Here is a 13,293-nt window from a genome sequence, read left to right as displayed (position 1 = left end):
CATTACTACATACATGTTTATGTATACCAAAATCCTTCGTTGCAATTGTCTGACTGTTTGCGAAAAACTCAACAAATACTGAACGTATTTACGTTGAGTTTTACGAACTGAAGGTATTACCGATAGAGTGGTTCCTGATAAGGGTTTGAGTATTGACAATTTTAATTTACCAATACAAAGCCGGGGCAGTTCGCTAGTTACGCAAACCCACAAATAGCCCCTTTAAAACAACAATAACCACTTTCTCAAAGACTATTAAACAAAGCCAAATGACCGCACTTACTTAAATTCCTCAGGCGGAAACCGACGACTTTCGTCACCTTCCCGGAAGTGTTAAGCAGCGTCAAATTCTTCGTCGCCCTCGAATAGTCTTCCATACCCAAGTCACTTGGGAAAACATTCTTTCTTTTCACATCGGCCGAATTCTGTGTGCCATTGACAATGTTCACGTCATATCTTGGTACTCCTTGCTCATAATAAAGCACATAAGCAACCTGTGTATTTTCTCTATGCTTAGGCTGTGCAAAGGACTTCTTCACAACCTCCTTTTGCTCATCTGGGTGAGCTTCTAACACTTCAAGATTTTTCTCGAAGTGCAGTTTTGTGTCGGTATCGTTTTCCGGCCATCTTTTTCTATGCCTATGTGTTCGGACATCCCTTTTGTGTCTGTAGTCATCGATAAGGACGTGAGAGGAGTAGTCGTCCTTATATTTGTGTTTATCGTTCTTGTACCAGTTATAGGAGGAGTATTCAAAGTCTTTCTGTCTTTCTGCAGTGATTGCGTCTTGGCTTAAGACGTCATTGACTGGTTCGTCGCCTTGTGGCTCTAACTTCTTGTTAGAAGCTGACTGGTCTTGGTCAGGGACTAGAGTTTGACTCTTCAGGTCAAGGTTTCTGTCGGGAAGGGTGCGCAGAGTGAAGGTCAATGGCGGGGCCCATGAGAGGTGAACTTCATCTGTAGTTACGTTGTTGGCTGTCAGGTTTTGAGGCGCGGACGGAACTGAAACAGATAACAGTCTATTATTAATTTGCACCTCTTTATAGGGTGGATAGTTAATCAATGAAAAATATTTACGAAATCCTCTGTCAGTTTTATCAGTTTCATAGAAGACGTAAGATCGATAATTCTAGATTAGATAAAGCTACTAGTTATTAAAAAACGTAAACAATGAAGCAGCATTTTAGCTACATCATTCGTTATATTATACAAACAAACAATCAATTTATCAGGAGTGACAGGAGCGTCCGTGTGACACAATTTATCGTTAAATTCTAACTTTCAACCTTTACGATGTTGATTGTGACTAAGAGAAAGTTATTATTAGAGCTACCGTCACATTATCTACTTCATAGAATGCATATTAACTTTGTCACAAGAGTGACGGCATTATGTTTTCACTTTCTTAACGTAAGAAAAGCACTCTGTATTTTGAACTGCTCATAAAATCATCACCAGGCATCAAGGCACAGGCCTCTTCTCATACAAAGATGGAATGAACGTTAATCACCACGCAAATTACTCTAGTACGTACTAGACGAAAAGACTTTAGTATTTTTCTTAGATAAAGCTGACCTTTGAGAAATCTATTGGGGAGGCATATATTCCGCAACATCCTACGACTGAGATGATGATGAGGGAAAACCAGGTGATCATGATGAAAGAATTACGTCCAGCAAATGCGTACTTCAATAAGTCTGTCCGCCCTTATGGAAGACTATAATTAATTTACTCTCGTTATTTTTAAAGCCAATTGTTTTACAACTTAACCCAATAAGATAAGACGTATAATCTAGTTTTATGTTGTAAAAATGGCTTCCGCAAAGTAGGAAAGTGTTACATTACAGCTACATATTTAAGCCATGCCGTCGTAATATCCATAATACACATATATAAAACGAGGAAGAAAAGTTAGAAATGGACAATTTGAAGCTGTGTTAGTTACTTTAAGTGACGTAACTTTAGCATCGAAGAACGGATTATGCCGGTGAGTTTGATATCTAAGATATATGTATATTTTTTTTGGATATATTGAATGGTTTCCCATATCATGCTGTAATTAAAATATTGTGCCTGATTTCCAGGATTTTTCCTAATTGGTTTTAAAAAAGAGCAACGTAATTTCGTAATTTTAATTAAAAACTACTACAAAGTAGAGAACTTCTTAGACGGTCAAGACAGGACGTCTGATTTCACTAAAGCCTAGTTAAATGAAGGCTTGGAAATAATCAATTAGTTATATTTTTACTTCCATAATAAATTATGGTATCGTGTTTTAATGTTCGCGTGTATAACGATTGGTTTATTGCATAATTGCATAAACTAGTCATCTCTATATTCTTGTCTAGACTCTTATTTGTTATGGCATTTCTTCTAAAAGGTTGTTCGTTTGGAAATTAAAATGCCAAAACACTCCCCGTACCTTCTTATTGTTGTAACCTTCCCTGGACTGCTACAAATATTTTAAAATCAAAATAAACCAAATCGGTCCAGCCATTCTGGTGTTTTAGTTAGAAAAACTTACAGCAATTCATTTTTATATCTAAGGAAGAAGATAAGAAGACAGAAAAAGATTGCAAGGTGCAGTTACAACCTGAACTTCTAGACCCTGGACAACAATTGAAACGCCGCCATGCTGTCAACAAATCCACGCTACAATTAAAATATGTATGTGTACAAGAGAAATCAGCAACAATCTCTCATTCACGGCTCAATGATACTGAGACTAATCACATTTCACGGTTTAATCCACGCTTCACTATTAATTCGCATAACGGCGACAACGTCAATAGATCTGTGAAAAATGGATATAAAACTGAACACTGCCTACAAACGCAAACTAATGAAATAACAAGACAGATTCGGATGATTATGAAGGCTTAGAGAATAAAGCCAAAACTAGAAATCATAATATGTTGCAGAAGTACAAAATGAATGGGCATAATAAGTACTCAGATTGAACCTGTGCACGAAGGTTTCGATATGGAAAACGGCCAAAAAAATCAGGTCTATTGTACGCGAACCTCCTCAAATTTTAATTTGGTATTAAGGAAGTAATACTCTCAATATTCTGCGAATATTTCAGCGTCTACCTCTGCATTACCTCTTATCAATATCGAGACAAAACGCTGTAGTACAAAACCCTGTTAGTCTTTTCTACAGGAGAAGAAGAGTGTTTGGTTGCGGAAACTTCAAAAGACTCTCGTATACCAAACATTTTGCTATCAAGATATTAGGCGTTACAGTATTCTTTACTAAAGTCTATATCAAACGCTATTCCATTCCGAGAGTATCCCGCATCCTGCTAGACGATGTATCCGTCTTAATAATTGATTGACACTCAGTTGATCTTCACACTCTACTAAATAGAAACAGATAGGTCCGTCCGTCTATTAGACATTAACTTAATACTTACGACATTAGAAAACAGATGTGGTGAAATTCACTCCTCAATAATGAATTCGTATTTAAGTATTCATTACTGCGTTTATTCATTATGAAAATTTTATTGAAAGACGTGTTGGTTTGCAATCGTTAGTACGGCTGCAGTTTTGTGGAAATTAAAATGATAAGCGCGGTTTCTAAGTATGCTAAATACAACTGTATAAATAAAATAAGTCGATAGATCAAGGTATAGATTATAATCAAGATCAGCCTTAAATATATACCGAACATGCTTTATTATTATTATTTACACATGGGCATATTTAACAGTTATCAAACATGTGGGAACTACGGGAAACTTTTGCAAGTGTTATTCATTTTATACCACATTTATTCATTCCCAAAGCTGCCAAAACTAAATTCGAACAAACGTCTCCCATCCCAATCGCTCGCAAAGAACCCCGGCCTTAATTACAAAGGCAAACAACATTTAACATTGCGGTAACTGTGTTAACGATTGCCGAGGCCCATCAGGCAAATTCCTACACTACAATCAATTTTAACACCTAAAATTTCCACAATAAAACCTATTTTTGTAGAACAGCTGATCGCTGTAGTGGAAACTCAATGAAAACCTAGCTGTTAGGTGTGACAATTAAGTGTTACGTAGCTATTCAAACAATTGTGTAGTAAAGAGGTCAGTGTCCCATTGTATAATACAATAACATTGCGTTTTTACGAGCTATGAATATGTAGTAGTAGTTAATATTTACGATTTTTTCATTTCGATTTGAGTACGGTAATTTTACGAGCGATGCACATTATGATAATAATCTAAGATGAATGAATAATGCTACAATGGACTTTTTTATAAAACATCATTTCAGCATTATAGGTCTGCATCTATTTTTGACTCGACCAGAAGTTTAATTATAAGCAACCATTCAAGTAGCTCAAGACAGTACCTATGTCCGCTGTTGTTTCTTTTACAAGTAGCATCTACATAATCGCCTTAAAGCTCCTTACGCTAGAGCGCATACTGCACACACAATTCTTTCGGTATCAGCAACATCCAATAGAGTGAGGATTTCAGCGAACGATTTACCGTGATCCTACCACATCGTTCATGATAAAAATAGGGAGTGGACACCAGGAGTGTATACCACTTCCTACAATTTCAAACTTCAACTCAAAAAGGTTTATTCAAATTACGCTGATATATCAGCACTTTTCAAACGTCAAAACGAAAGACAGCCCCCAAAACGCCACATTTTATGTGTTTTTTCTGGAAAGAAGTGGCGCAACAAACTCCCCAGGTACACCTATCTGTTTAGGTGCAATATCACCAATTGCTTAATACTAAAAACTTGATGTCGTTGAAAGCGAACCGCATATAAACATTTCATCAAACCACTTCGTAACGACAGCCGTATGATATACCGCTAGCAGACTGTCATCGTTGAAATACTTTAATGTTACATGCAAGTTGACAAACCACTTTCGCATTATAATTTACACTTTCTTTATGTCTTTGGTTAGCGAGTTTTTGCATCATAAATGTCATGTATATCTAGGAGTATGAATACTTCCTCGCTAAGTCTAATCTATCTCTATGTAAATTACTCTAGATAACTTCCATATATTTTTCCCTCATGTAAACAGCTTCAGTCCCCCTTAATTTAAATTCCAATTTCCATAACTTTTTCAACGGCCTACTTCTGAACAATAATAATGGCAAGAGCATATTAACTGAAGTCATACCAAAAAGAAAATAAAACTTGCTCCATAATCTGAAACACAACAACTTCTTCGGCATTGGCCAAGACTCCGGAATAAGGGAATAAAGCAACTTAGTAATGCTGGTCAAATAAAAACAAAGAATGAGGAGCAAAGGCTTCGTACGGTATTGGAATTAAGTTTTTGGAGAAAATACAATAGTGGATGGTTAGTAATAGCAATAACGTCACTCTTATTCTACGCCAAACCTATTCTTTTAAAATTACGCCATTAGTCAGTCACCTCAGAATCGTGAGATTTGCGAATACCAACGAATCAAACCTACATATCTACAATAAACCAGAATATTAATAGGACCTCAGGACATGAAATGAACAGTCAACCTATTACGTATTTCATACCAGAAATCAAAGAGATAACGGGAAAAATTACGTACAAAAGCCACAAGTTTGAAATGGTTGTTTAATGTTACTAGGAAAATGAGACGGGCAGTGGTTTCAAGAAAGTAACTATAGCGGTTACTGCTAGGTCAGCCAATTTCTGTAACTTATAGATTATCTGGGTTTAACGGTATTTAAAAGCGAGCTAATAAATGGTTGATAATAATTATAATGACCCGATTTTTGGCTACGATGGCTGTTTACGAATGAGATTAGATGCTCAGGAGATTATTATAATGCACAAGCATTCACATAGACACGGTTGCACTCTCTATTAGCTCACCGGAGAGAGATCAGGCGCAGGAACGCGAGGATTGTTTGAGATTTTATCCGTATCATTGGGCAACGCACAGACCTCTCCAGATCTCACATTTGTGTGTAATTTGTAAGATCATTATAATTGCCGTACAGGTTCTCAAGTTAACATTAGCAAAAAGTGAAGTGTGCAAATGCTACAAACTTTTGTAAAACACAAAAGTTAACCATCTACGTGATTCAAAGAGGAATTAAACCCAGTGCATATCGAACAGGTTTTCAAGCTCTTGGAAATGAAAAAGAAACAATATGACTTTTGGCAAGCGTAGGCGTTCCTAGTCTTTCAATCTTCTTATAAAAACAACAATGTAGTTTATAGGCAAACACCTTTGTAATAGAACATAATATAATTTGTATTGTAAAGGTACTGATTGCAACCTCCACAAATAAACCGGCCAAGTGCGAGTCGGACTCGCGCACCGAGGGTTCCGTACAAATGCTGTATAGATAAAAAGTGAGTTTCGCGCCAACCGTTCAGTTTAGAACAATCATAGTTATGGTAATTTCGTGAGAGTCAAAATAGTTAATATTTTTTATTTTATAATATAACTAAAATAGTAGGCCAGTACCTTGTAAAAGTTATTTTATTGAAGTTATTTATATACAACATTTTATAGTCATCATTCAGAAATCTGATTGAAAATAACTAATTATGTCTTAAAGGTCATGGGGCATATCTGACCCGCTTTGTAAAAAGTGGCGGACATGAATCAAAGTAGTTTTAAATCGTGGAGAATGGTATGACGTTTCTTTGAATATAAATATTTTATTAAAATTCCATGGAGAAGAATGTCCAGGATCGTTTGAAAAATATAAAAGACAAGCAGTTTCAGAGGATTGTACAGGTTGCAATGCTAGTTTTTATTGCTAAAGACATTTCATAAAGAAGGAAGGTGCCAATCCGGATGACCAGGATCTGATGAGGATCTGGAAACCCTGAGAAATCGACAACTCTTGAATATTGTAGGCACGCATCGAGTCATAACCAGACATGTGAGTGTATTTTTGAGGGTACTGGTAAACAGTGAAGGTTTGGAGCTGATTTGATTATGGAGACTACAGAGAGTCAAGGGAACTCCCGAACGGTATGTTGCAACTACCACGTGTTTGGGCTTATTTTATTCGTATTGGCGAAGACTTTCCACAAAGATAGGTTTGACTGCCATTGTGGGATCGACAGCTAAGATCAGATATAGTTATGGGAACTCCTTTACAATTTATAACGCTTGTGTTGGAGCTTATTTTATTTTAGGTGATGAGAATTCACTACTAACTTGGGTTAAAGCAGGCATTGCAGGAATGGGATCTTTTATTTTTGAGGGATTAATCACCTAAAGAGCCCCAGTTTCAGGTTTTTTTCGAAACCGCCTGACGACTTGTAGCATTATTTTATTTTGTAGCATTTTACAAACAAATCCAACTTCAAACATATAAAAAAGCAACAAGAAAACAAAAGCAAGAAAGAAAATTAAAAGATGTTAGGTGCATCGGTCTAGAAGTCGGTGTCTAGAGGATGCATCTATATTTATTTAACCACCGAGATCTAGACCGATGCATATAAACAGTTTTCTTGTTGTTTTAGAAGTTGTTTTTTTTTTGTAAAAAGTTTTTATTTTTAACTTTTGTGAAAAGTTCTCGTCAATACGAATAATATAAGCCCAAACACGACGTAACTAAAACATACCGAGTTCTCTCGACTTTCTCACGTCTCCATCATCAGATAAGCTCTAAACCTTCACTGTTTGATAGTATCACCAGACATACATCTGAGAATCAAGTTTTAATCCTATGCATGCCTACAATTTCTGATAGTTGCCCTCGATTTCTCAGGATTTCCATCATCAGATCCTGACCTGATGACAATGGAAATAAACGGCGAGTATACTCTTTCACTACAAAAAAATGATTTCTCAAATCCGTCAAACTTGGTCGTTTAAATTCCCCCATTGAAATGAGGAAAATATTTGATGTTTACACCTGATTTTCTCTAGATTCCCATGGTTCACATTGATGCCACTAATGCCATAGTAAATCAGGGCCTTTATCATTATACTGTGCTATATTTCGTTCGTATCCGCCGTGGGTATGGTTTTCATACTAAGGTGCCCAATGACCTTTGAATGATTTAAAATTTTTCACAGTTTAGAGGCCATTATATTTAAGAAGTGTTTGATATGAATTTCACTTTTTATTCAAAACTTTAATATCTCTACGCGTTCATGTGAAAAAGGGTAGGTAGTAAGTTTATATTTATTAATAAAATATTTTATGTCATGTAAGCAAAAATAATATTTTTATTTTATGTAACTTCAAATTTATCATTTTCGCAATTTTTCCTTTATCTGTACTATATAACGTTGCTTCGTGCCGAATTTTAAGATTCTGAGTTCACGGGAAGTACCTTGTAGGTTTTGATTCCCTAGCGTGTGACGGAAATTCGTCTAAGGTGTCGGTAAAACTGCTGTATCTTTTGATCGCGTTAACTTAGAAGTTTGATTTTTTCATTGCTTAAAGGGACAATAGACCTAGGTATTTGGTATAAATTTCAATTTGGTACCTTTATTCGTTCGTGAGAAATAAGGTAGTAAGTTTCATTTTATTAAAATATTTTTATTATATTATATAACAAAAAAAATGAGATTTTCGTAATTTTTCCTATATTTGCATTATATAACAATGCTTCATGCCAAATTTCAAGATTCTGAGTTTACGGGAAGTACTCTGTAGGTTTTGATTCCTTTGCGAGTGTCGAGAATTTGTTGAAAATATCGACATAATCGGTTGTATCTTTTGATTGGCTTGGCTTAGAAGCTTGATATTTTCACAGCCTAAAGGGACAATAGACCCGAGTATTTCATGTGAATTTCAGCTTGATACGTCCACGCGTTCTTAAGATAAACGGTCTTGACAGACAGACAGACAGACAGACGGACAACAAAGTGATCCTATAAGGGTTCCGTTTTTTTCCTTTCGAGGTACGGAACCCTAAAAATGGGAAATCCCTAGAATTACAGACAAGCCTAATGACTCAAATATCGTGCTAGTTTTTTTTACTGTTTCTCAAAATTCGTCTGACTGATTTAGAAATGATAAGACTAGTATTTTTTGGTTAAACTAGGAGTGTATACTACCCCAATTAAAGCTGAAATTCTTCATTTTACAAACGATAAAAAAAACAAAGATTCACAACGATAGAAGTACTATTCACGCACCACGTAACATTTTCGTAAACTAGCAAAAAAAGGTTTAACAAATCCCTCAAAAAGGAATTTTCCACCTCAAAATACAGACATAAATTGGCATTTACTAAATATTTCCTCGATTCACAAACAAAAAGAGAATACAGCGTATAGTTTCTCGCCGCCAGTTGCACCGGCCCCTTAGCGCGGACCCGCAGAGTAAGGTCAAATCCATTAGCCGGTGACTCACTGGCATACGGGAATCATGCACCGTCGATGGACCATAGAATACAACTACGGGTCCGTATAATTTGTGTATTTTTTTAAGTAATTCTATGGTAAACATATAATTAATTTTATGTAGGTGCAACCCAAACAAATGAGGGATATGTCCAAGAAGGTACATGTGTGTAAGTAAACTCTATACAAATTCGCTGATCATTTCGTACAAACGTTAATTGAATGATGTATCAATAAGTATGAATAGGTATAATAAAATAGCAATAATTTAAGGAATCCTTTTTTTCAGTCGCGTAAACCTGAAGACTATTGAGAAATTCTACTATTATTAAATCAACAATAGTGGTTTACTTGAATTCGAATTCCAATGAGGCATAGAAAATGAAGGTTTGTTTTTGTTCTATTTGTTTATTCAAAATACTGTATGGTGTCGCGGTTGCATACAATAGCATTGATGGACCGATATAATGGTGAATTTATGGATGCGTCAATTCGCGGTCACTAAAAATGGATTGATATATTATATCTCTTACGAAATTGGTTAACACCAATCATGCATGAAATGTGGCTGTGAATTGTGATGGCTAGTTCGATGCGAGAATAACCACGTTTTGAAGACGATATACTTCAAACAATCCCATCTGTATAAAGAAGTACTCTATATTTATTCTTTTTAAAACCATTTCTACAGAGACCTTGTGTTTCATTCATACTTCGAATCGAAGTTAATAAATGTCGATAGATCAATTTTGAAGACAAGATGTTGTAAGAACTATCTATCTGATCGAAAATAAAGTCAGAATCTTCAGTCACATAGATCTGAAGTCTCGACGATGAACTCCTCAACTAGGTTCTTTGCTGCGTTTTTCCGTTTATAAATTAAAACAGTAGTCACTATAGTATTCTTTAACATATCTTCGAGGCATCCAATAGACAATCGCGTCTGCGACTTAACAAGAGTATTATAAGAACATGGAGCGATATTGACGTGTCGTATACCTCGAAGACGGTGACATACATTTCCCATACATATTATGACCATTGATGCGTCAGCCGCATGCAGCCGATCGTAGCCGAGCGCTACAGACAGACGCGTGGCTCGGAAATGTAATTTAAAGCTACATCAAAATCCCCAAAAACTACGTTATTATGTATGTATTATTTGTCTAAGTTGAAAATCATGTTTAAGGAGGTATATGGACACGTTCGCGTGTTAAGCCTCAGCATGCAAAATTGCAAGTCTCCTTAACCTCGTGTTCGAACCTCATCCTTAAAAATCGAATTTTTTCTAGACATAAGTAGATATCCTTCCATGTCTCCACAACAATAATAAACAATGTAGTTATGTGGGAACAGCTTGACACCTACATGCCGGGATTATCCCCCGTATCGCTTCCGACCGACAGAAAATAACACAAAGTAATATTGGCGACCTATTTTGCTGAGATGGGACTTGTTAAATTTTCTATTAAAACTTATACGCGGAGATCAATGCTAGTGGCTTTTCTGTTAGAAAAGGCTTAAGCCCAAGAATGGAACAGTAAATATGCATATGATGATGACCATTCTTGTATATTTTTTTTAATGGGATCAGAAGCTTCTGTCTGAAGACCAGAAAGCAAGATATTGATAACAATAATATACAACTGGATCACATCAATACTATAGATAGACCAATGAAATTGCATTTACTGAAAAACTACTGACAGCACAAACATAACCAATACAATAAAAGTCCGCCTTCAACAAGTTGATGACTCATGTAAAAGCTTAACTGGATTCGAGTTAGTAAGTAGTCATTATAACTGTTTAGTTCAACTGGGAAGTTAAGTAAGTTAATATAGGAAATACCAGAGCAGACTTTTTTTGTATAACATATTTAGAAATTCTTGTATACATCACATGAACAAGACCATAATTTGCAAAATTATATCAATATGTTTATCCAAGTACAAATAAAACGAATATCAGTGCAATCGATAAATCACATAGATATGAATGATAATGTCAGTGCAAGTTGATAACTGCATATTGGGCCATCCTATGGTTGTCTGGCAGAAATCATGAATATCACTGATAAAAAGGTCATTGTACCATCTTTTCAGGGTTCCTTACCCAAAGGCTAAAGCTAAGACTTCCCTATCATTTATTCTAACTTTTATGTACCGTGATGATTAGACATTTAATATGTTCACCAATGATGTCTTTCTATTCCTGCAATTACAACAAAATACTGGAAACAAAAAGTGGGATTTGTGCGTAAAAAAATAATATAAGTAGATAATTATATTGACTATGTAAAACTTGACTCTAACTTGCCAAACTTATTTCAAACCATTATTTTGACGACCTCGATGGCACAATGGTCATCATGCCGGACCGCCGAACCTGAGGTCCTGGGTTCGATTCCCGGTTCGGTCGACATTTGTGTGATGAGCATGCTTGTTGGCCGTGGTCTGGGTGTTATGATATGTATTTATAAATATGTATATATGTAGCTATATGTAGTTTATCAGTTGTGTTAGCACCCATAACACAAGTTAATAAATAACTTACCATGGGGCTAACCGACCGTGTGTGAAAAAGGTGTCCCGACATTATTTATTTATTATTTATTTAGGCACCAAATAAATATGTAAGAGGAAAAAAAAATAAACCAAAATGTATTGGTTGATAATCGTAGTAAATTAATTGTTAATTGGGTGCCTAAAAACAATGTGTTAATTAATCATTCAATTAAGTAGTAAAATCTTATACGTTTTATATAATGCTACTAATAAAATTCTGATTTACTATTAATTGAAATACTTGTAATGTTGTGAGAAGTCCAAAAGCGGAGTCTATGACAGGATTGAAAATAGTAGATAAATGGTCTAACGCAGATACCATTGTTAACGCATATTTGGTATGTATATGGTTTGTTATGAATTGAATTAACATTTAGTAGAAGTCATTAAAAAAAATATATTTTGCTAATTACAAAATCAATAACTAGCCCACTTCAAAAATTATTATTTATCCTGTTGCAAGAAGCTGCGCAAAAACATATTAAAGTCTGTGTGATATATATTTTTGTAAGCTAATTAGTGATTATTGTCAAATATCCAGGTGTTCGCATAAAGATGGATGGATATAGTGTAAGATGACAACCAGTCAATATGGCTAGAACTAATGTTTCTTGTGCCATGATCGCAGATATAGAATAACGGCAAGAGGATGATAATATCAAATAACAAGCTATGTGATGTTTTAATATCTAGTCATTTCAATTCTGGTTATAATCTGGTCATTCATGGAACTTGAGAATATCATAAATACTAAGCCATATGTTTAATTGTTGTTTACATAAAACTAACTAATGCATTATGTATAAATAATAATTGTATTATAAATGGCATGAGGCTGTTGTTGTATATTTTGTTTTTAATTTACAAATATGTACCCCTGAATAGGTCTGAATTATGTATGAATGAAAGATTGTATAATTAGGTAAGTATGCATAAGAAATTGCTGTGAAATTGTTTTCATACTTTATATGATAGATGCCTTTTGTAAATATATGAAATATGAAATTAAGAACTGTTCCAGCATTGGTATACAACAGATTTGGGTAGTTTCGTAAAATTCCAATAAGATATGTGTATGGAATATAAAAAAAGATAATTAAAACTAATATTTGGATATGATACAAATAGTTATGTGGATATGTTATTGGGATAGTACTCTTTTTCTAATTTATATTGATGAGGCAAAACAAAACAGCCTTTATCTATAAAAAAAATATCATAGTACAAAAACAATGTCCATGTGAGAAGCACACTAAAGGTAACAACTACTAGGGTCATGCATACAGGAAGTCTGTATGGTAATTAACAACAGAAACGTTAGTAAAATGTAACTCATGTTCAGTTCATGATCCGACGGGGTGCACCTTTAGGATCTCACGGCGAGTTCGTGGGCGGTCAGATTATAGGCGTGATACTACAAAACAACAAAAAAA

General features: G+C 35.0%; 1 protein-coding gene and 1 long non-coding RNA gene across 2 annotated transcripts in view; one reads left to right on the top strand and one right to left on the bottom strand.

The window, feature by feature from the left end:
- The window catches only part of LOC124642608, a 35,919-nt gene that overhangs the window by 22,320 nt on the left and 306 nt on the right, over nt 1–13,293 (bottom strand). The window contains exon 2 of the mRNA XM_047181110.1: nt 284–1,000. Within this exon, the coding sequence (XP_047037066.1) occupies nt 284–1,000 (717 nt within the window). The remainder of the gene's footprint in view (nt 1–283; nt 1,001–13,293) is intronic.
- Nucleotides 9,307–12,706, top strand: LOC124642609. The gene is made up of 3 exons (XR_006985792.1): nt 9,307–9,463; nt 9,583–9,680; nt 12,402–12,706. It is a non-coding gene; the product is annotated as an uncharacterized LOC124642609 (long non-coding RNA).

The sequence above is a fragment of the Helicoverpa zea genome, chromosome 25 (assembly GCF_022581195.2).
Source record: "Helicoverpa zea isolate HzStark_Cry1AcR chromosome 25, ilHelZeax1.1, whole genome shotgun sequence".
NCBI classification, from domain to species: domain Eukaryota; kingdom Metazoa; phylum Arthropoda; class Insecta; order Lepidoptera; family Noctuidae; genus Helicoverpa; species Helicoverpa zea.
Note: the sequence above shows the minus strand (reverse complement) of the source record. Positions and strands in the feature narration are given on the sequence as shown.